This window comes from Leptonotus elevatus, chromosome 3 (assembly GCF_054856555.1).
Source record: "Leptonotus elevatus isolate MCC_2025b chromosome 3, RoL_Lele_1.0, whole genome shotgun sequence".
In the NCBI taxonomy this organism is placed as follows: domain Eukaryota; kingdom Metazoa; phylum Chordata; class Actinopteri; order Syngnathiformes; family Syngnathidae; genus Leptonotus; species Leptonotus elevatus.
This window is the reverse complement of record NC_141241.1, coordinates 17,716,330-17,739,215: the sequence shown is the minus strand read 5'-3', so window position 1 is coordinate 17,739,215 and position 22,886 is coordinate 17,716,330. Positions and strand designations below refer to the sequence as shown.

General features: G+C 38.7%; 3 protein-coding genes across 14 annotated transcripts in view; all 3 read right to left on the bottom strand.

Annotated features, from left to right (window-relative positions):
* Positions 1-12,547, bottom strand: part of scube2 (signal peptide, CUB domain, EGF-like 2) — a 41,347-nt gene extending 28,800 nt beyond the window's left edge. For 4 of the 8 annotated variants that reach the window (XM_086072115.1, XM_086072118.1, XM_086072119.1 and 1 more), the window contains exons 1-6: positions 12,243-12,547; positions 11,777-11,896; positions 9,982-10,107; positions 8,406-8,540; positions 6,034-6,159; positions 5,809-5,925 (exon numbers count right to left, since the gene is read on the bottom strand). In XM_086072115.1, coding sequence (XP_085928241.1) covers positions 5,809-5,925; positions 6,034-6,159; positions 8,406-8,540; positions 9,982-10,107; positions 11,777-11,896; positions 12,243-12,330 — 712 coding nt within the window. In that variant the 5' untranslated portion in view covers positions 12,331-12,547. The remainder of the gene's footprint in view (positions 1-5,808; positions 5,926-6,033; positions 6,160-8,405; positions 8,541-9,981; positions 10,108-11,776; positions 11,897-12,242) is intronic. The other 4 variants (XM_086072112.1, XM_086072116.1, XM_086072113.1 and 1 more) reach the window with 3 other exon arrangements.
* A 1,285-nt stretch (positions 12,548-13,832) lies between these two features.
* Positions 13,833-20,024, bottom strand: sinhcafl (SIN3-HDAC complex associated factor, like). 3 transcript variants are annotated; one of them, XM_086071465.1, is made up of 6 exons: positions 19,897-20,024; positions 18,830-18,998; positions 17,631-17,730; positions 17,308-17,422; positions 16,318-16,471; positions 13,833-15,553 (listed from the first exon to the last, which is right to left on the bottom strand). In XM_086071465.1, exons 2-6 carry the CDS (start codon positions 18,955-18,957, stop codon positions 15,361-15,363), a joined length of 690 nt encoding a protein of 229 aa, XP_085927591.1. In that variant the 5' UTR covers positions 18,958-18,998; positions 19,897-20,024; the 3' UTR covers positions 13,833-15,360. The 3 variants fall into 3 exon arrangements, with proteins under 3 accessions (XP_085927591.1, XP_085927589.1, XP_085927590.1); XM_086071463.1 differs by lacking the exon at positions 19,897-20,024 and adding an exon at positions 19,176-19,871; XM_086071464.1 differs by lacking the exon at positions 19,897-20,024 and adding an exon at positions 19,176-19,870 and having other exon boundaries at positions 16,318-16,468.
* A 609-nt stretch (positions 20,025-20,633) lies between these two features.
* Positions 20,634-22,886, bottom strand: part of dennd5a (DENN/MADD domain containing 5A) — a 37,481-nt gene continuing 35,228 nt past the window's right edge. For all 3 annotated transcript variants that reach the window (XM_086071428.1, XM_086071430.1, XM_086071429.1), the window contains one exon: positions 20,634-22,010. In XM_086071428.1, the coding sequence (XP_085927554.1) occupies positions 21,827-22,010 (184 nt within the window). In that variant the 3' untranslated portion in view covers positions 20,634-21,826. The remainder of the gene's footprint in view (positions 22,011-22,886) is intronic.

The following is a 22,886-nucleotide window of genomic DNA, read 5'->3' as shown; positions in this document are numbered from 1 at the left end:
GTCTAAAGACAGCAAACCAAAAGCAATAGAAATAATTACCGGTAATTTGGAGATGGTTGTCTTTTGATGACTAATTACATTTAACATGTTTCTTTTTTCTTGACGTAAGCAATTGATTTTTGTCTTAGCTCTATTACAGTGCCTTTTCGTTTTTCTCTTTTTCAAATGATTCAGTTTTTATTTTTCTGTCTTGAAATGTAATGAAATCGGGAAGATATTGAGGTGCATTGGGTTGAAGTTTTGTTTTGGATTTGAATCACTGAGAACAAGAATGGGCTAACTCCACCTTGTCCTCAATTGGGTGAGCGGGAACCTAACAGAGCTGACTTATGGTGAGAGACTGGGTAGACCCTGGACCGGTCGCTCGTGAGCTAATCGCTCAAAAATCAGTGTGGGCTAACTCCATTTTGTCATTTGGCAGGAGACGGATTTCAAGTTTTTATGGCTGCGATCAAAATGTGCGGGATTTATCTATTAGTTATTACTGTGGAAACTTTGGATACTTGTTTTTACAGAAATTGGGTGTTTTCTTAGTAGGGATGTAATGATAACGGCAATATCGTGATATCGGGATATTAAAAAGTGCCACAATATATCGTCGTCGTCATGTCACGATATTAAAAGCAACACATCTTTTTTTTTTAAATCGAGTTGATTTCCATGTGTGCAGTTCTAGCACCCTCTGGTGGCTACTTTTTTAGTGCAGTTTAATTTTCATTCGGCATGTTTCGGCCCTTCTATTAAAATGTCTTTGTTTAAAATCCATGCTAATGGTCAGATAAAGGAGAACGTAATATGCTTGTGAACCGAGTCAATATGTGGAGGAACTCAATATGTGCGTGCATTAGCAAGGAAGTGCCTCAATATTAACTCATTCACTGCCATTGACGGTTATAGACGTCAAAATTAATTTGAACTATTTTGATTAGTTTAACATTTTTACAAAAGTATGAAAACCTAGATTTTTTTTATTGTACATTTAGAACCGATATCAAATTTGTGATTTATCGTGAGTTAACCAGTGAAATCATGCAATTATTTACGATTACAAATTTTAATCGCTTGACGCCCCTAATTTTTAATAATCGATTATTTATTTATTTTTAAATAATAATCTTTTCTATTTCACAAAATATTGTAATAATTTTTTCAAATTTGTAATAATCTTTTCTTTAAAAATATCTATATTTATTTTTATATTTTTTTGGTTTTTTTATATTTGTAATTGTAATTTTTTATCTTTTTTTGAATTATTGTTTGAATTTTTTATAATTTTTTCTTTCAAAAAATATTTGTAATTATTATTTTTAATCTTTTCTATTTAAAATATATATTTTTTTTTAATTATCTTTTCTTTAAAAAAAAAAATATATATATATATATATTTTATAAATGCGCAGGGGTGAGTGTGCGGGTGTTGGAACGCGGCCACCAGTGGCCGGAAACGACGCTGATGTGTGAATGTTTGGATATCGTTACATGCCTATTTCTTAGATTTGGACATTTTATTATTTATTTCAAATAAACAAAATAAATGGATCGTTTAAAAAAAAAAAGGTTTCATAATTTTTGTGTTAAAACTCCTTCATTTAATAATAAGCATGTACTATATGTATAATATTAGTTTAACAGGAAAAACTGTGTGCACTATTTGTCACGAAGATGTGTGAAATCACTATTTCCTGAACGATGATAGACAACATTCACTATGTTGACTTTCTAGAACAAAAAAACACTGCATTATTTTTTTATTTGTTTTAAATCTGTATTTATTACAAAAAACAACTTTTTTTTTGCACTTCTGAAGTCAATCAACTTCTCCAAGAGAACACAAAAATATTTAAAATCTGGGAAAAAAAGACACAAAAAAAGTCATCGTCCATTTGAGTCCTCTTACTCATTAAATTAAAACCAAACTCAAATGCAGCCAATCACAATGCAACCCAAAACTGTCGTCTGTTGTGCGTTGCGTTCGACTTGTGTCATCATTTTATGGCATGTGGCGTGTGCAGTCAGCTGGCCATGTGAATTAAAAAGGACATTTACCCTTAACAATTTGAAATATACTTTTCTAAAATAATAGCCAAATAAAATATTTTTTGTATTTATTGTAGGTGATTTTTGCTCCTGAACCTCAGCATACAGCGTCGGCATATCAGGGTTGTGATCTTCCAATTAACTGCACTTAACTTTTACAAAATGACAAATATGGAGTTAGCCCACTGTGGTTTCAGTGGCTCGTTTGTGGGGCAGTCATTTGTGTAGTGTATGGATTTGGATCTTGGGAGTCAACAAAATATTCATTCATCCAAAATATCACTAATCTTAGTGCTCATCACGCAGCATGTTTACACTTGTGCTTTTGGGCCGTGTGTATCTCGGCAAAACGGGAGACCCGATTTGGACCTCACACACACGCACACACACATGAAAAGCCGCCACGGTGGAGCAAAGATATCACCTGATATCTGCAGCCTGATCCCTATCCTTCATGGTCCACTCAGAGCGCGTTCCCCCGCTACCGTGTTTTCATTCATTCATCAAAATAAGCTCTGCTCGACTAAAGAAACAAAGTTTGAAACTAAGCCGGCCCCCGGCCTGTGCCCTCATCCACTTGCGGTGAAGTTTTGGTTCTATTTTGACAGGAAATATGACAAAACACACTGAAAAACGATTTTAACAAGCACTTTTGCCCTGTTCCTTTTCCCCTGTGTAGGTCTGAGGTTGGAAAAGATCCGTAGCCCCCACTCACAATATCTGTTTTTATAGCTGCACCGTTCCACCAAATGGAAATATTATGGATGCCTTTTGTACAACTTCATACACATTCACCCAAAATGAATCTTGACATATTTGGTATCTTTGGAAAGTACTGTATGTGATATCCAATGAAACTCTGCACATTTGCGTCTGCGTCGTCGGCATAGCATGAATTCACACTTGACTGACCTACAAGGAGGTCTGCAGGCTTTTTATAGCTTAAAACGCCGACTTTAATGGAGTATTCATCTTTAGGGAGTTGTGTAGCAATTACAGTTTTGATAGCCTGCCAGCTCTTTGTCAAGTTGAATTCACTGAAATAGTTGGAAATGAGAAGCTTTAACCGCAGAAAGTTGTTATGACTTTTTTAATGTGCTAATTTTAAAATGAAAATGACTGAGCAGCATTATTACCTTTGTCAAGGCAGATGTTGTTGTTTTTTTTGAAGGAGCTCTTGTACTGGATACTGTATAATGGGCAAGCGGTCATATGTTGTAGCTGGTGTGTAATGTAACTGAAAACACAATTCTAATTCCATATGCGAGTTGTGTGGAGAACAGTAAACATTGGAACCACCAAACTGTGGAAAGCCGTGTGAGCATTTATTCGCTTGGATATCCTTGATACAGTGTTGTCATTTATTTTTTGTTCTGTGTCAGTTTTACAGTACAAATACGATGCTTTGCCTCTTATTTGGAGAACTGTGCGAGTCTTCTTTACACTTCCTCAAAGCGATGTCATACAATCATCTTTTTACAGTGAGAATGTTAACATGCAGTCAATTACCCTTTCAAAACCCCAATATTGGCAATTTGGCAATATTCACGCCAGAACATGAATGAGCTATTGAGGATATATATATATATATATATATATATATATATATATATATATATATATATATATATATATATATATATATATATATATATATTAGGGGTGTGAATTACCTAGTACCTGGCGATTCGATTCGTATCACGATTCATAGGTCACGATTCGATTCGATTAATCCCGAATCCACGAATCTATAAATTGATTATTGTGATTTTTTTTTTTTTTACTCAAATTTAGAAAATACTTATCAGTAAACGTCTACATGTACACTGTAAGATTTGTATGAAAATGTATTTATTTATCTGAAAATTCAGGCTTATAACTGAGCCACTGCGTTTAACAAACAGGTTGCAGTCTGTTTCATGTTTGAACAGCACTGAAATCAAATATTAAGGCTTAATGTTCCATTAATATAACATTCTTCCATGCTTAATGTGTGAATCCTAACCCTAAGTAAGATGTTTTGTTGAATATTCCCATAAAAATTTGATGTTTAAAAATCGATTCGGCCGCATATCGAATCGATTCGAGAATTGCACGCTGTAATATCGCGATATATTGCCGAATCGATTTTTTCTAATATATGTATATAAAAGCATGTATCGGGTACCTCTTTTGAGTGGAACTTTGGTTTGTGTTCTTTCTGCGCATGTTCAATGTGCAAAGTATGCGCGGTGGCCATCTTACGTTGCCACTCACTAAGTGAGCCTAACTTGAATACATTGATTTCTTTACAGCATTTTCACGTTATTTTCCGTCTGCATTGAAAAAAATCCCACAATTTGTATCTTATGTATACACGCATATAATATGCATGAGTATACGTCTGTGCGTCTGGCGCGCAACCCACTGGAAATACACAAGCAGATGTAAACAAATATGGAGTACCTCAGACGCAGCACACTTTTGGAGCGAGGAAGAAACCGGCTACTTTATTAGTGCGGTGAGTGACATGCATATAATTACTTTTATTGGCCAAAGAAATTTAATAGCAAGACGACGAGACTCTAATCTTTCCTTTGGTAGGTTCCATGTTTTTATAGCAATAGAACACAATATTCTGTGAACCTTGCAAAATCAGTCAAAATCCAGTAAAACAGCTGGGAACAAAGGGGTTTGCTTCAGTGAAAATGGCTGGGAGCAAATGTAAGGATTGTCATGGTCCCAAAGACTTATTTATACGTTTTTTAAATGTTTTTTATTTATTTATGCCAGAGCATACAGAAGGCTTTGATGCAGCCTCTGACCTGAAGAGGACGCTTAAGCAATTGGTAGTTATTACAAAAACGGCCAGCAGGTGGCAGCCGAGTATAAGAGATCAACCAGGGCCATGTTGCAAAAAACTATTTCCCCCAGTGTTTTAAACAGATTTGTGAATAATGATGAAACTTAACTATATTCTTAATAATTGCTACAGAACGTAAACAGATAGAAATATATTTTTTTCCCCTGATGAAAGAAGAGACTCTAGTCAGTGAGAGTAGGCGCTAAGGAATACTTTAAAAGGTTTATTTTGATAAGTGTAAGTAGGTTTTAATAAGTGATGAATTGTGTGTGAGGGGGTGTTACAACTAGCGACTGTCGTTAAAGATTACTTGAAACTTTGCCGATTCTGTAAGTAAAGGTACTATAATCGCATCGTGGGCATCAAACACTGAATTATTGTATTATACATTTTTTTAAAGCAGCTGTGGGGGAACTTCACAGCGCGGATGTACTTTTGCCGCTCTCGTGCGACGAGCGACATTTTTAAGGGAACAAAAGGAGCTGATTTGACCCATTTGATTGGTCATGATTGAAGTAGGCTGAGACCGCTCCCACAGTGGCGCAGCCCTCTGTTTTGACCTGAGATTGCGAAATTACTAACATCGAGGGTGAGTGATACGCCCGCGCCAAGTCGCAAAAAACAGAGGCCATGGTGTCCAACTCAAAGGTTCCACTGTTTGCGTTTAAATGCAATGTGCGCTCATAATGCATAATATGTCTTTAGCATATTAACCAAAGTAGCATTTCTGGTGAGTACCATGTATTTTATTAATTATTTTTGTTATGCTATTAGGTAATTATGGATTCAGATTCAGATTATTCCTATAACGAGAATGCCAAGCCAAGGTTAATATGGTACTGTAATGCTTTTTGTATGTGTGTGTATGTGTGTGCGTGTGCATGTGTGCACGACATACACAAACATGGACATAAGGCTAAAAGGCTTACCGACACACGACCTCCTGTCAGGCTGCAGGGTGTACCTGACATGACACTTGCATATGGGGCCACTATCCGTATCCTCACAGGTGTGCTGGCACCCCCCGTTGCCATGGTTACATGTCACTACGGGAATCAACAACACGCAACTATGAGCCGCACAGTCAGCGATTTGAGGCCGTCAAATGTGTATGCATGTGTGTGTTTGTGGTGTGGAGGAAGCTTCACACTTACAGATGCAGTCGCTCTGGTTGCGCGCCAGCTCGAACCCCGGGCGACACTCGCAGGCCGCGCCCCCCTTGGGCGTCTCTTTACAGATGTGGGCGCAGCCGTGTTCCTTATTCATACAGTTGAGGCCCTCTGGGATGCACAGAGGAACACAATGAGGCTCTCGAGACACCTACAGTGAGCGAGCGGCTCCACACAAAAGGCGCTCATAATGAGAGATTAGCACGGGGACGGACGGGACTGCTTGGTCTCACGTTTGGGAACAATACATTAACTGGCGTCTTATTTTTAATGCAGGAAAAAAGAAATACAACATGTTTTTAGTTATGAGTGTGGTCAGGGAATGAATACAACTCTCAATCTCAATTCTCAAATGGTTTTTCCCCATTGAAATTATTGGAAATGACATTAATCCAGTCCAGCCTTCCAACAACAACAAAAAATTGTGGCTACAGCTGAGACTCGCACCAAAAATCCATATTCGCTATTCAGCCACCGAGTTGAAAAGGTTATTCAATGTTTTTTGCCGAATATATATATAGTTTTTATATAGTTCTATTTTGAACATGTAAAAAATAATGGCGAGAATTTTAAATCCATCTATGTTGCTACTAGCTAGCGCTTCCTAGCTAGCGCTAAGCTAATTTATCTCTTAGATCCGGCGACCGGCGCCCAAGTTTGAAAAATCTGTTTCATTTGTTAAGCATGGTGTTAGCCGGCCCCAAAAATATTTCCATACCTACTTACAGGTGTCCGTCCGCTCAAATGTAGCGCGTACGTAGCTTTCACGTATGTGCACTTCCCCTTGTAGATACGTCAAACATTCCTCTCTGACACTTTCTGACTCAAATGATATAATGATTTGGCGTTCGTTGTCAAAGGTCAATTAGCTACTTTATCCGTGTTGCCAGCGATTTGAGCGCAGCCCGAGTAACGACATAATTACAGTAAACTGAATTAAAGGGAATGAAAGCACTGCAGCATAGATGTTAATTAGCATTAGCATCAAGCTAGCCGACTGAAAGACTTAAGCTACCGGTATGTGATTGTTTTAAATACACAAGGTCGAATTGACTTTGTTTAGTTTGACAGTAAACGTCAACTGCTGATGAATTGTTCACTATTTTGAATATGTGGTTCGAGAGTGCATGCGGTGAAACGGTCCTTGCGTGCGCTACCGCGCCCCCCTCGATGCTTTCATCTGGAAAATGAGATATGGAGTATTTGTAAAGATGGGTCACAGCGGAGCGGCCGGGGTTTAAAAGGCCTGTCAGGAAGCGATGGAGTGGAGAGCACAAAGGCGCTCCAGTGTGACGTGTGACACAGAGCACACAGGGGCGAGTGTTGCACTTATTAACTTGTTTTGTTCTCGGGGAAGCAGACATCCTTTTTCCCACAGCGTGTTGCCGCTGCGGATGAAAAGCGAAAGAGATGGAAGCCAGCTTGAGGCTGTCAAGCCTCATTGTGCCCACGAAGTCTCGAATTTGTATGAAAATTTGTTGCTCACAAGGAGACACAAGCATACTCAAATCCCACTTCAAATGTTCAATGCAGAGATGCGCGCGTTTGTTTAGAAAGTCATTCGGTCGCTTCTTTGGTGACCTTCATATCTAGCAGCTAATCATATTGCAAACTGGGCCTGGAACTCAAGTGAGATTCATATACTTTGAAATGATGCTACATTAGGATGTCTCAGCTTCCCCGAGTTATCAGCACGTCACTAATAATGGCTGTTCTATGCAGAGGATAAAGAATATATGATTGTTTATATTATCTGCATTGCTTATTATAGTATTATTTTTTCCACTACTGAAGCCACATTTGTCAGTCTAGTATGACTTATACGGTAGTGTTACTATTGTAGCACATTAGTTTAAGTTTAATAGTCGTAACGTTTAATTGCAGCTAGTCGTAAATAAGATACAGTAATTAGCATACTACACGGGCCTCATGCTGGATATGAAGTAAGCCCCGACCAATATGGATTTTATGAGGCCAATGCTGATTCCGATATTTGGCACAATACAATTCCGATAACCGATCAATTGGTCGAGTAGTTAAAAAAATATGTAGGCTATTAACAATTTTTTGTTTGTTGGTCCCCTAACACTTATAAATAAAATAAAGATATAAGTTACAGGCAGAACATTTGACTGTTTTACATTAATTGGAATTATTGTGTTACATTGTCTTTTAGTAATTGTTATCGTTGCCGATTTTTTTGTGATTTTGGTGGGGAATGTATATATATATATATATATATATATATATATATTAGATCTACTAGCAGCTGATTAAATCACCCCTAATTATGAAGGATGCAATAAATATTTGATGGGCTTTCCATACCCATGATTACGTGCGTGTTGCGCACTCACCAACAGAGCGGTGGATGCACGTGTGCTGGTTGTCGCTGAGGAAGAAGCCGTCCTTGCAGCGGCACTCGTAGCTGCCCATGGTGTTGACACAAGTGTGCTGGCAGCCGCCGTTGTTGAACTTGCATTCGTCCACATCTGAAATTCAAAGTCGAAGCCATTCATGGGGGTGTTGACAACCGCGGGTGTCCAAACCACGACCCGGGGGCCATTTGGGGCACGTCTGGGTTTTTTTTTTCAGATATTGTATATATGCACAAAAATGAAAATTTGACAATGCCCAATATATACAGTGGATATATTGATGTTATAAAAAGTCAACACACCGGTGATGAAATGCAAAGTTTGTGTGATTAACAAAATAAGACCAAGATAAATCATTTAATATTTTTTCCACCATTAACGTGACCTATAAGCTGTACAACTCCATTTAAAATGTTTTGTTAAAGGCTCTCTAAAGAGAATTGCAAGAATACATTAAACATGAAATAAGATAATTCATGAAAAAATTTGTAAAAACTAAGCGGGTGCCCCGTGACACACTCTTTAGATAGAGCGCCTCGTTGTTGGCTGTGAGTGTGCGCACATCATAGTGTGAAAGACAGAAGGGCGAGGAAAGGGAATTTTTTTCCCCTTAAACAGTCCAACTTGACAACCAGTGTCTTGACTGAGGCTTCACGATGGTGTGGCAGCTTTAGAGTGCCTCGTTGTGCTGTAGAAAAGTTCCGCGATGAGCAAGTATTCCCAGATACCGGATAGCTCAAGCATGTAGGGATGTCTAAGAACAGGAAAGATGTGTGGTATTTGATTGGCAGTTGACATTTGATGTGGACGGAGTTTCATGCCACCATTTGCGAGAGAGAGAGAAAAAAAAATTCCACGAGTTTGAAGCTTCAATTTAAGCACATGGTGATTTTTTTTTTTAACCATTCCAAATTGGCAGGGTTGTTAACAAACACGCTCTTTGCGGTGTGTCAAATTTACAAGACATTTTACAGGGACTTAATAAACAACAGACAGAATGTGGTTGCAAAAGTATGCACACCCACTCACTAACTGGTGATATGCGATCAGAATCAACCAATCACATTCAAACTCATGTTAAATGTGAGTCCAAATACATTTCAGATGTTCTAACTGGCTTTTTATAACAGTTTTTGATGCATTTCGGTTTTGAATTATGGCCTTTGCATTGTTTGATTTTAAATATGCAGCCCTTGGTAGAAAAAGTTTGAACACCCCCTGGTTTAGACTCATTGTTTCAATTCAATCAGCAAATGTTAATCCATCACATCATTGTTTTGTTGATTGCCCCAAACATACGGTAAATACAGCTTTTTCACCCCCCCCCCCCCCCCACACACCCCCCCTTCGCTCATTTCATTTCAGACATAAATATTTATCCGACTTTTGAGACAGCGCATGAACAAAACCAAAACTATTTGTATTAGGTTACATTTTCTCTGTGTGTGCGAGTTTGAAAGCAAGAAAAGAACTCCCGAGTTAGTGTGAGAACGTTCGCACGGAGCCAACACAAATGTGATGCGCGCCATCAAAATCTCCCCCCAGCTGATCTTACCTAAACAGTTGTGACCGTCGTGGGCCAAATTGAAGCCGTCGTAGCAAGTGCAGCGATAATTTCCCGGGATATTGTTGCATTCGTGTACACAGCCGCCATTGTACTCCAAGTCGCATTCATCAATGTCTGGGGAGTAAGCAGCACATAAATCACTGAGGTTGAGCAACACCACTACAGTACAAACTTATTTGCCAGAAGGTCAGAGTGGGCTAATGATGCTATGCTATGAGGGGCCTGTCAAGAACATACTGTAATTCCTCTCTCACACACTACTGAAGCACTCTCATGTGCTCTAAATGAAATGCACACTACTGAATTGCTCTTATAAACACTACTAAAATGACACAACTTATACTCTCACACATAAAATTTAAATAATCTCCCACTCACACAACTGAAATACGTGAAATAAATTCTCATACGCACTCAATGAAACGTTATGACTCACATTACTGATGATCTCTTACTGATGGATGAAATGCTCTCATTCTCACTACTGAAACACTCTCACACACAGTACTGAATTGCTCTCATGCTGTGACTGAAATGCTCTCACACATACACACCACTGAAATCCAATCGCTCACACACAACTGAAATGCACTCACACCCTCTACTGTCATTTCTTCCACTTGTGTATACTATTGAAATGCTCTCACATCCAGTCTCATCACGCTACTGGAATGGCGTCATACACAGTACTGACACGCTGACATCCATGCTCTCATACACACTACTGCCTTTTTATTGCTCATCTAAACTACTGAAATGCTCTCACACACAGTACTGGAACATCTCAAACACTACTGAAATGCTTTCATGCGCACAGGTGAAACACTTTCACATACTATTGAATTGCTCTTACATAACAGTCTCATGACACTACTGAAATGGCGTCATCCACAGTACTGACACGCTGACATTTATGCTCTCATACACAGTACTGACGCGCTGACATTTATGCTCTCATACACACTACTGAAATGGCGTCATACACAGTACTGACACTCTGACATTTATGCTCTCATACACACTACTGCCTTTCTATTGCTCATCTAAACTACTGAAATGCTCTCACACCCAGTACTGGAACATCTCAAACACTACTGAAATGCTTTCATACACACAAGTGAAACACTCACATGCTACTGAAATGCTCTCACACAGACAACTGAAATGCTCTCATGGCCTACTAAAATGTAAATTACTGAAATACACCACATACCATTGAAATCCTTTCACTCACACACAACTGAAATGATCTCGCACACTCTACTGATATTTTCTCACTCATGTTCACTATTGAAATGCTCTCAGTTAAAGGTCTCATGCAAACTATTGAAATTGTCTCATAAGATGAAACGCTGACATTTATAGAACTGTGCTCTCATACTGTCATTCGCAATACTGATATGCTTGTCAAAAGCTCTCTCTCACACACACACACACACAAACACACCCCCACACACACACACACCTCTCACACTATACAGAAATGTTCTCATCCGAATCCCGTTCACATTCAACTGAAATGCTCTCATGCTCACTACCAAACCACTGTCAAAAAACTATACACTCATACATACCACTACAACACTCTCATGCTGAACCACTCTTCTCTCACCACTGAATTTTGTCACTCATATACAATACAGAAACACTCTGGAAAGCTTACATGCACACAACTACTGTGTTACTGTGGCATGCATGAGAGCTTTTGAGTAGTATGTGTGAGAGGTAATCCTGAATAACTTCCCTGACGGCCCCCTGATACGATGCTATGTGCACACATTACCTTCACAGTGTTGGCCGTCTCCTTTAAAGCCTGTTTTGCATGTGCACTTGTATGAGCCCTGGGTCGTCTGACAAATAGCATCTATGTGACAGCCATCACTGCCCTCTGCACATGGGTCTGCTTGGAATACCACACAGCACAGTCAACATGGATTTCAACAAGCATTGCCAACCACAGGACGCAAATACGAACATAAGTATTGCCAAAGTAATCAAGCCAAAAAAATAATTAATTGGAGAAAACGAGAGAGTTTGGCGTCACAACCATAAAGTAAACGTTAAAATTGGGCAAAGAGGAAAGAACGAGCGCACTCTTGAAAGCGTGCGTAAAGTAGACGTCTCAAACACACACGCACATTCACACTCGCGCGCGCGCGCGCGCATATACACACACGTACGTATATATATATATATATATATATATATATGCACACGCGCACGCACATACACGCACTCCATAGTCCCACCTCGAATCTCTGGAAGCGCAGCGCTTTGGCGACTATTTAACAAGAGCAAAAACAAACAAAAGTCCCTTGTAGCCCAAATAGCTCCCATGGTGATACGATCCAAGTTTAGAGGTCTGCTCAAAAGGACGCGTACGCACTGGAGTCGTGACCGAGCGTCCGCCTCATTTTCATTCTAGCCTGTCAATCTGCCCCACAAGGGCCTTTTGAAAAGAGAAAGGAGTGAGTAATAGTGAATGTGTGGGTCTGCCTCTGTGTGCGTGTGTGCGTGTGTGTATGCCCGGGGGAGCGAGAATGAGGGCGTGCGCGTGTGCGCGTACACGGGAGAGAGGAGAGAGAGAGGAAAAGGCTTTTGAAGAGGCGCAGCGTCAAGGTAAAGTGTTAACGAGTACAACACCGGAAGTACTTTTACGCAAAATAAAAGCACCAAGGTCCGTTTCGCAAAAAAACTTTTAATTATGAAAGAATCAATCTAAGGTTTGGCGTGTGTGTGTGTTATTTCACTTGATGGCATTTGGCTTTGTAAAGCTCCGTAAACGTTTCGGGTGCTTTTTAATATCAGCAATAATAAACTACGAAACTAGAAAGGCAAACATTTAGTGCAACTAACACTATACGTTTCCGCCAGCTAACTGGTTGTTTGCTTATATTGCCCAAACGGCAATCACGCTGACCCAACAACGCGGTTGCTTAGCAACACAGTTTTGGCAGTCAACCGGAACATACATCCGAAATTAAACAGTAGCTTAGTAATTTGTTGCAGAACTGTTAGTGTACCTTACCTTAATATATGCAGTTACTTTATCCAATTTAATAGTTAATATTTATAGGAAAATTTAAGGGCCGGGAAACTGCAATTTTCGCAACAAGCTGTCGTCAAAACTGTGAGCAATTTAAATGTGATTGGATGGATGGAAGAGTTGTACATTTTACATGAACTAAAAAAAAAAAAGCAATTCGTATCATTTCGTTTTTGTAATTGGTGCAACAAGCTGTCGTCAAAACTGTGAGCAATTTAAATGTGATTGGATGGATGGAAGAGTTGAACATTTTATATGAACTAAAAAAAAAAAAGCAATTCGTATAATTTCGTTTTTGTAATTGGTGCAGTTAAAACGTGTATATTTTTTCTTTCTTTCTCTTCTTTTTTAAGAAAATAGATAAACCACTTACAAAAGGTTTGGGTTATTCAGTTTCAAAGTACAACTTTAGGATGAACCTAAAACGCACTATAATTTTTACAAGTAAAAATTTTGAAAGCACGTCCACACATCCCATTACCTTTTACACAGTTTGCTCGTCTCTAGCAATGCGCTTTCAAGAGTTTAGAGGTCAAATTAGCTTGAAAGGTTACATTCCAGGTACCTCCTGACATTTCAGCAAAAGTCCTATACTGAACCCATAAATCGTCTCAGTCTTTCCTGTTTGTGTCTGTCTGGGTATGTAAATAAATCTGGTATTTAATGAACGAGAATGACTCCGACAATTAACTACAGTACAACTATAAATGAGTAACAAGGCGTCTTTCTCTCGAGTTTTAGTCACTATAGCTATGTGGCGCCATCTAGCGGCAACTACAAACTTCACAATGACACCGTTTTATTTTTTTATTTTAGCTCATTACAGTACAGCTCTACGCGGTGATACAGTATACAAAAAGAATTGGGAAAACATTGTAATCTTGCATGTTCAAGGGAAGTGCGCAAGGACAATTGGGAAAAACGCTCCACACCAGCTATCTCAGAAAAAGAAAAAAGAAAGTTCTGCAATAAATAAATATAAATTACATGAGAAGACAAGGTCAGGTATCCATTAAGGCACATCTAACTTTCAAAAATGCACCTGCCAAAAACAGCTTATCAAGCAGTTTAAAAAGGAGCCAGACATTCTCCTTTCACTGAGAACCTTTACAAAATAAAATAACCCTGCCACAAGAAAAGTTCTGATGGTTTACAAAAAAAAACAAAAAAAACAGGCAGAGAGAGCATGCCATGGCTATCACAGTGCAACCTGAGCATCATGAACATTAGACATATATTTAGACAATAACAATGAATGGAGATTATGGGCTCTTTATACAATTCAATTTGGTAGAATCAGGACCACGGTCACATAATGCCGGGAAACGGCAAGTGACCGAATGTCACACACTCAAAACGTCTGCATAGTTTTTGACAATTGACACGACAGATCAAATGCAGTCACCTATGCGCACAATTTCGAACATATTACACTTCCCTGAACTTTGTATCAAATATTCATGTGAGCGTCGAATGACATTTCAGCATCATCGTCAATAGGAATGAATTGTAAGATGGGTTAGCATAAGTAGTGGTTTCCAATTCTTGTAAACAAAAATAGTGTGGACCAAAACTGCTGTACATTTACAAAAAAAAAAATCATTTCATTGGTGACTGTACAAAAGGAATAAATACACAATGTGTTCACCCCAAAAGGCAGCGAAACATACTGCATGCATCTTCTAATCACATCTATTCAGATCAATGTGCTCAAGTATTTAAAAAAAAGAAAAAAGCTTCAAACTCATGTGAGATGCTTCATCTGCCAAAAACATCACAATTGCTTTCGTCTACAAAAATATTAAAATCTAATTCATTTGCTCCCTGCTTGTCGCTAGCTGCCACTCTCGTGGGTATTTAAAAAAAAATCATGTGAAAGACGACAGGATAAAATTTTTGCAGCATTATGTGAAGGAATAACTCCAACACAGAGGAAAAAAGCTGGTTTTAGAAATAGCTGGTGTTTTCTTTTTCTCAAAATGCAAATCATGGAAAAATAGAACAGTCTTGATATGTATGAAACTGACAAACTATTTACACAACTTGAAACACATGGATAACCAAAAATAAACGAGTTTCAACAGAATTTTTCTCCTCTTCCTATAAATAAAACTAATGCCCATAAGTTCATCTTTTTTTGTGTTGTCATTTTTGTGTTTTGTATATAAAACAAAAACTATACAAACGTTAAAATAATACCCTTATGGGAAAAAAAAACCCAAATACATCTAACCAACGGATCTAAAGAAGATGGGAAAAAGGGAAGTCTGCCACTGGAGACAAATTCCGGGCGAGTGCCTTGCATAATAACTCTTGTGAGGTTAAACGAGAGCCATCACCAGGTTTCTTTCCTCCGGGAGTTGTGGCGGGAGCGTTTCCGGAAGGAGGGAAGGAACTTGCGTGGACACCAGAGACTTCTGCGTTTTGGAATTGCAGCAGGGCTTGAAGAGCCGAGGATCGATGATCACCTCCCCGAAGCGGCCCTTGTACACGATCCCGCAGCAAATCTTTTGCCTGCAGATGATTTTTTTGTTTTTATCACTAAAATAACATCACTCATTAACTCATTCACTGCCATCGACGGCTATAAACGTCAAAATTTCATTTGAACCATTTCTATTAGTTTAAATTTGTTTTCACTTTTGTTAACAAAAGTATGAAAACCTAGATTTTTTTTGTACATTTAGAACAGATATGAAATTTGTGATAAATCACAAGTTAACTAGTTAAGTAATGCGATTAATTACGATAAAAAAACGAATTGCCTGACGCACCAAATTTTTTACCTTTTTTTTTATTCATTCGGTGCCATTGATGGCTATAAACGTCAAAATTGTATTTGAACTATTTCTATTTAACATTTTTTCCCATTTTTGTTAACAAGAGTATGAAAACCTAGAATTTTTGTATCGTACATTTAGAGCCGATATAAAATTTGCGATAAATCGTAACTAGTGAAGTCATGCGATTAATTACAATCAAAAAATGTAATCGCCTCTTGACCCTAATTTGTAACGCGAAAAAAAAAAAAATGAATTTATGGCAGTGAATGAGTTAAATTGCTCAAGACTTCATAAAGGTGGCGGCATTTGTCACACATTTCACTTCAACATAGCCTGAAACACAAGGCATTTCCGTTATGTAGTACTCCGTCTGAACATTAGGGGGCAGTATGTAAAACAGTCTATCATTGGAAAGCAATGAAAACAAATTTTCTTACAGGACTGTAATTTGCCGCCATTGGATGGCTGTGCCTTTAGCGGGGGACATTTTCTCACCTTTTCCAGTAGGAGCGATCCAAGAAAGAGAAAGTGGAAGGTGAAGAGCGCCGTTGTTTGGACTCGATGTCTGAGCCGTCGTCGGACAGGTTGCTGTAGCTGGGCGACTGCGCGGGAGACACGCTGGAGGTGGTGCTGTGGGCATCTGAGTCTGCTTGCAAAACAAAACATTTAGTCAGGATGGGAGTTCTGATGCACTATTTGTCAATCATTTTCATTTTTGTTCCATAATATTGTATCATAACAGTTTACTCTCTTCCTTTGGTAGCGTTTCCCCCCTTTGATTTACTGCTTCCAGTAAGTATGTAAATGTCAAATTTTTGCTTCAATCCAATCAAATTCCAGCCTTATCGTGTTGCCAAGTCAGTGTAATCTACCCAGAGCCTTCAGAAACAGCAACTTAACTCATTCACTGCCATTGACGGCTAGAAAAGTCAAAAATTAATTTGAACTATTTATATTAGTTTAACATTTTTTTCCAATTTTGTTAACAAGAGTATGAAAATCTAGACATTTTAAAAAATATATATTTTTAAAGAAAATATTATTAAAAATTTGGGGTGTCAGGCGATTAAAATTTGTAATTGTAATTAATCGCATGACTTCAATAGTTAATTCACGATTAATCACAAATGTTATATCTGTTCTAAATGTACAATAATTTTCTTCTAGGCTTTCATACTCTAAACTAATAGAAATAGTTCAAATTAATTTTTGACGTCTATAGCCGTCAATGGCAGCCAATGAGTTAAACCACCAGTAATTGGACCGTTTCTTTCACCGACTGGATTTCAAGCAAGCTGGCCCTCAATCAATCAGCATTTTTCAGTCTCCTGATTGGCTGATCAGAGCAAAACTTGTATCATGTATTTGTATGTCGCAATCTGTACACATCCGCTTTTGTATGGAGGGGGAAAAAAATGGGCCTAAAAGACAGACACACTTCGTCTCTCGCTCACAAATGTAGTTGAGTAGATAAGATGGACTCACTTTGTCTCTTTAGCTTGTGAAGCCTCTTCAGCTTGCTTTTCTTCTTGCCGTCGCCGTTCTTGACCTTTTTGGGTTTTGTCACTTTGAAGCCCGGTCCAGCTCTGGCATCCACCACCTGCGTCAAGTCAGTCAAAACAACAAGTCTGATAAGTGGACACAATGTTTAGAAAAGATGAAAAGCACAGGTGACGGGACAATGCGAAAAGAAAACATTGTCAAGCAAAGTACAAAACCCTGAGAAAGTTACTTCAGCACAGTAATAAAAAAGTATTAATACTCTGTCACTTCCCATCGCCGGTGAAAGAAGGGCAAACGCAACTTACGTGGTTCCAGTTCTTCTTGGAGCCATTGGGCAGTTTCTTCCACCTCTTCACCAACAACACGCAGGCGTTGCAGATGTCCCCGACACGGTCCTCCGACAGCCTGGTAAATACATACAAGTTCAAGTAGCGGTTCTTCAACTACCTAAAGAATACTTTGCTTTCCAAGCGCCGCCATCATGACCAACATGTTTTGAAGCACTTTCGGCAAATAGTCGGGGTCTTGTCAACTACACAAGTTCCATCTCCGTCGCCAAGATGGACCGACCTAAATGTGCTTGGAGGGTCCACAATTTCAGGATTATTAGTTGTACTAACTACACGGTCCTCATATCGTTGAATGAGCGTTAGCCAGTTTTGCTCACTCCGGTCAGATGACATGTAGTTGGAGGAGGCTTGTCGAAGAAATTTACAGTTTTTTTATCAACAAAAAATATATTAAATTGTTATTATCAAAATAAGTTTGGTAGCATTGCAAGCTCAAATGGCTGAAACTGGATTAGAGGCACAAACTCTGGGAGGTAGGAGGGGGCATGTCCTGTCCTGTCATTTCAAAGACAACACAGGCTCACATCTTAAGAGCGTTGCGATTTTTTGGGTTCGATACTATATTGCTCCAGCTCAAGGTGCGACAATTAAATTGCCAATCACGCCACGATTATTTTTGATATTCGATTATTCATTCAGAGCCATTGTTTAACTTTAAATTGTCTAAATTCTCCGAATTTTAGCCCCTCAAGTAAAGATTCATATTTCTGTCATCCATGAAAGTAGACTTGTGTGATTATCTTTGTGTTTCGTCAAAATAAGACATTTGCAAATACCTGCATTTTCTGCACTCTCAATTTGAAATAATATCCTTTTTATAAAATAAAAATAGACATGGAAATGTAAAATGTTATATCTAATTCATTGATTAAAAGAAAAAGTCATCAACAGATTATTATTGAAATCATACAATTGGAAACCACTGAAACATTATTCAAAGTTTGAAAATAAATACTGCACTTCAGTATAGGGCAATAAAAAAAACCTGATTAATGATTTGCACACACGTTTAATCATAATTACACCTAAACAAAAAGCTGTACTGTAAAAAAAAAATTGCACAAAAATTTAACAACAGGGCTGTACTTAATGACTTTTCTACACTTTGACAGTAAAAAACAAGAATTAAAAAAACAGCATAAATGCAACATTACCCAAAACAGAGTCGAAACGTGTCTTCATAACGACTGCTGTCTGTGAAACGCGAGCTGGATGACTTGGTCTTGCAGATGCAACAGCCGTCGTTACTCCGGTAGATCTTTGACTTGTGAAAGCCAAACATAGTCTTCCTTCTTTTGCAGATCAGTACACACGTAAAAGTACCTGGACGAGGAACACACACACACACACACACATTGAAAAGAGAGCTAGTTCTACTAGGCTTGCACAAGGAGCGTATGCGCTGCACACTCTGGCGCTCTCCACCATTGTGCAGAGGGGGGCGGTCCCCGCACGGAGCACACGTTAAATGATTAAACTAATCTATCGTTTTTAACTTACATGTTAGACTCGCATAGAGATATTTAGACATCCGAAAGCCAATAATCGGATTTGAATGGGCCACTTTTTGCTCAAATCCAAGCATCCCATACCGATTTAAATGCAGCTCAACTATGGCTTCACAGGAAACCAAACATGACTTTTAAACCCAAACTGCAAGGCGACGTCCACCATCAACTGACAACGACGTCGCGCCTCCAGACAGTCGTTAACACGCAAAATACTTCTGTGTAAAAAGCGCATATATAATTTTAAAAGTCCGTGGGTGCCATTCGACGACCCGAGAGCAAAGACAGCAGCTCGCGTCTCTCTCGGAGAAACAAAAAGCTACCCGGAGCGATTTGTTGAAAGATCAAACAATTTGCTTCCAACGCGGACAACTTCATTTCACTTTTATTTATTCACTCGAGTTAGCCGTTGTGGTCACTAGGAGAAACGTCGCGTAAGAATCGGTGTTCCCTTTAAATTCTAACTTTTGCCCGCCAGAGCGCCAAATATGGCTCATTGTTGTTAGCCGTTAGCATGCTTGCTAGCCCGCTCCCCGCACCACGCCATGCTGCCATTCACTTCCATTGTCGGCGGTTCTTTGTGCAGCCCACTCGCCACTACAGACAACTACACAGTCGACATTAAACAACGTTCCTAGCTCACTTCACCCTAAATACATTAGCATTATTTCACGAACGTCAATACGACATAAAGGAAATAAACGGATACTTACCGAAGAAAAACTTTGAATCTTCGTCGTTTTCTTGTCAAGCACTGCGCATGCTCCTTACTACGACTGCATACAGCTGGCCATTAAAATATGATTAGCATACAAAAGCCCAATGAAGCGCGCGAGTGCACGATGACCATATATGGCGTGCAGGCGTAGGGTTTGAAATGGGCTCGACCAATCGGAGACTCGCAAAGTAAAGAAGAATGCTGGGAGTTGTAGTGAACAGCTCGGCGGGAGCGTTGTTTACGGCTTATTTAAAACTATCATACCCATAAGCCACCTGGTGTACGACTTCAAAGATAAACAGGCATTTGACATGGCGCGAACGAGTTTGTTTACATGTTCTAGCTAGAAAGGAGCTCACACCTAGACCATTATTAAACGAAACGTACTCGTCGAAAATATATATATATTTGAATGCTTTAGTAAAAAATAGTAATCTTTGGATCTTCCACATTGACTGGTGCAAATAAAAGTTCATACTTCACTATTACTATATTTGTAAAACAAGCCATACATTCAGTTTACTTTAGACAAGGTACATTTATATAAACCACACATGAGCCTGAATTGTTGGGTATTATTGGCCTAACATAATTGCTGAAGTAATTTTTGAAGGTTTAAAAAATAAAAATCAGCCAGTTGCCTCAATTTAACTTCAGATTTGCATTGAAAATGCTATCGTTCCAGCGTTTTTGCTCATAATTACAAGTTAAGATCTGCAAATTTCACCAAAATTACATTACAGATGCTTTTATTCTTGATAGATTTGTACACTGTACATGGTCTCTCACTTAGTAAACACTACATTACACGGCTATTTCATAAATGTACAAGTTTTTTGGAAAACAAAAATATATATCCTGCAAGATGCTCATGAATGAGTCATACAAAGGAGTTCATTCCAGACACTGTTGGCACAGAAAAGGAGTCCTTCAATTATCAAATCTCTTTGCTCTATACATACAAGTTCATGAGATGACCTGGTGTGACCCCAGGCAACCCTGACATAGGCTTTGTAAGCGGGGCACATTTTCTGCTGTGGGAATTGCATAGCAAGAAACCATGACAACAAAATCAGGTGTAGGACAATAAAAACATTTTTGCTCCCATTATGGATGGCTGCAGAGAAGTAGCAAGGTATCAAGGATATTTTCTCCCGAGATGCTGACAGGGATTGGATAACGGCTGAGGATGGGCTGGTTGGAGCTATTTACATAAAGGCTGCCATTGTGCATAAAGTTGGGACCAAACATCTGTTGAGGAATTGGAGCACAAACCAATAGCACATTGAAGGTGTTGTATCTTCCATTCGAGATAGTCTCAATTTCATGCAAGAAGGATCCTTTTTCTGCGCTCAAGGTACTTCACATAAAAAGGTCTGCATACATTTCCCAAGAAAAGGCTGCAATGGATGCGGCCTTTGCCTTCTTTAGTAGGTTCCACAATTCAACTCTGTCAGTCATACATACTTATAAAGCATACCACTACATTTGCTTTAAGCTCTGCATTATGACATTGGAATCCGAGTTGACAACAGAGCAAGCAACTTGACTGATTTTACAAAATAATACTGTTTTTCTCTGACAAAATATATTAACAGTTTTGAACCCCACAACCCCTTTAAATACAGCCATAGTCAGCAGTTCACTCCATCAATGAAAATATTAAGCTTTTGATAAAACGTATCACAAGGTCATTGTCAATAATATGGAAAAACATGGTTCATTAAAGAAAACATGTTTGAAACATGACCACATTATTGAGGATAAAAACTACAGATTTGAAAAGGCTCATTGCACTTAATACAATATATGGCAAACGTAACAGTATCTTTCACATAAGCCCAAGTATGTCATATGTTAAGAGTCTGTTCCTGCATATAAAAAGTTTCACTGAATTGGTGCAACCAGTGGGAAGCTGGTTTGGTTTAAATGCCGACACCTTTAATGAGCGATGCCTCTAGAGTGATGTTGAACTCCTGCAGAGTTTGCAGGACACGAATCAGAGAGTTGACCAGCGAGCGGTCCTTGATCAGCGCGGCGTCCTCGTACATCTGCGTTGTTATTGGACAATCTGCGAGAAGCGCGATCCAGTGATGTAGCAAATGGTCCCTGAGAGAAAAACAGAACAAGGGGCAGACTCAACAAAAATGCACATCCTTATCATATAGGTATGTTAACAAACACGGCATTAAATATGTTTATTTTTATGATTTACTCAAGACAAACTCTTAATGTTGGTGATTAAATTGATGACCAGATTGAGCTTGAGCACTTTTTTAAAAAACATTTAAGAGTTAATATTTGGACATCGTAATGCCATTGAAACCATCAGTGGGCTTCTTAAAGTTACCCAATAATGACAGGGTGGACAGCACTTTCAGGGACACATGGAAAATGTTCAATATGATTGTAAAAATAGAATATGCATGATCCAAATGACTTAAATTGTGAAAAATAAAACCATGTAAAAGATGATTTTGTGTCATTTACCACATACTAAACACACAGTAATTAGCAAAGTAGTATTTCTTTAATAAAAAAAAGAAAGAAAAGTAAATAAATAAATTAATAAGATTTCAGCCTTTTTTGGCCATTAACTCCCAGCCATTTTCACTGAAGCAAGCCCCTTTGCTCCGGCTGTTTTACTGGATTTTGACTGATTTTGCAAGGCCCACAGAATATTGTGTTCGATTGCTATAAAAAAAACATGGAACCTACCAAAAGAAAGATTAGAGTCTTCTTTGATCAGGATAAAAAAAAAGTAAATATCTATCTGTTTCTGTTTTAGAAACATTTAGCATTAGAATATAGCCAAGTTGCATCATTATTCAAAAATCTGTTTAAAACAGTGGGGGAAATGACTTGTTGCAACATGGCCCTAGTTGATCTCTTACACTCTGCTGCCACCTGCTGGCCGTTTTTGTAATCACTACCATTGCTTCATGCGTTCTCTATAGTTCAGAGGCTGCACTAAAGCCTTCTGTA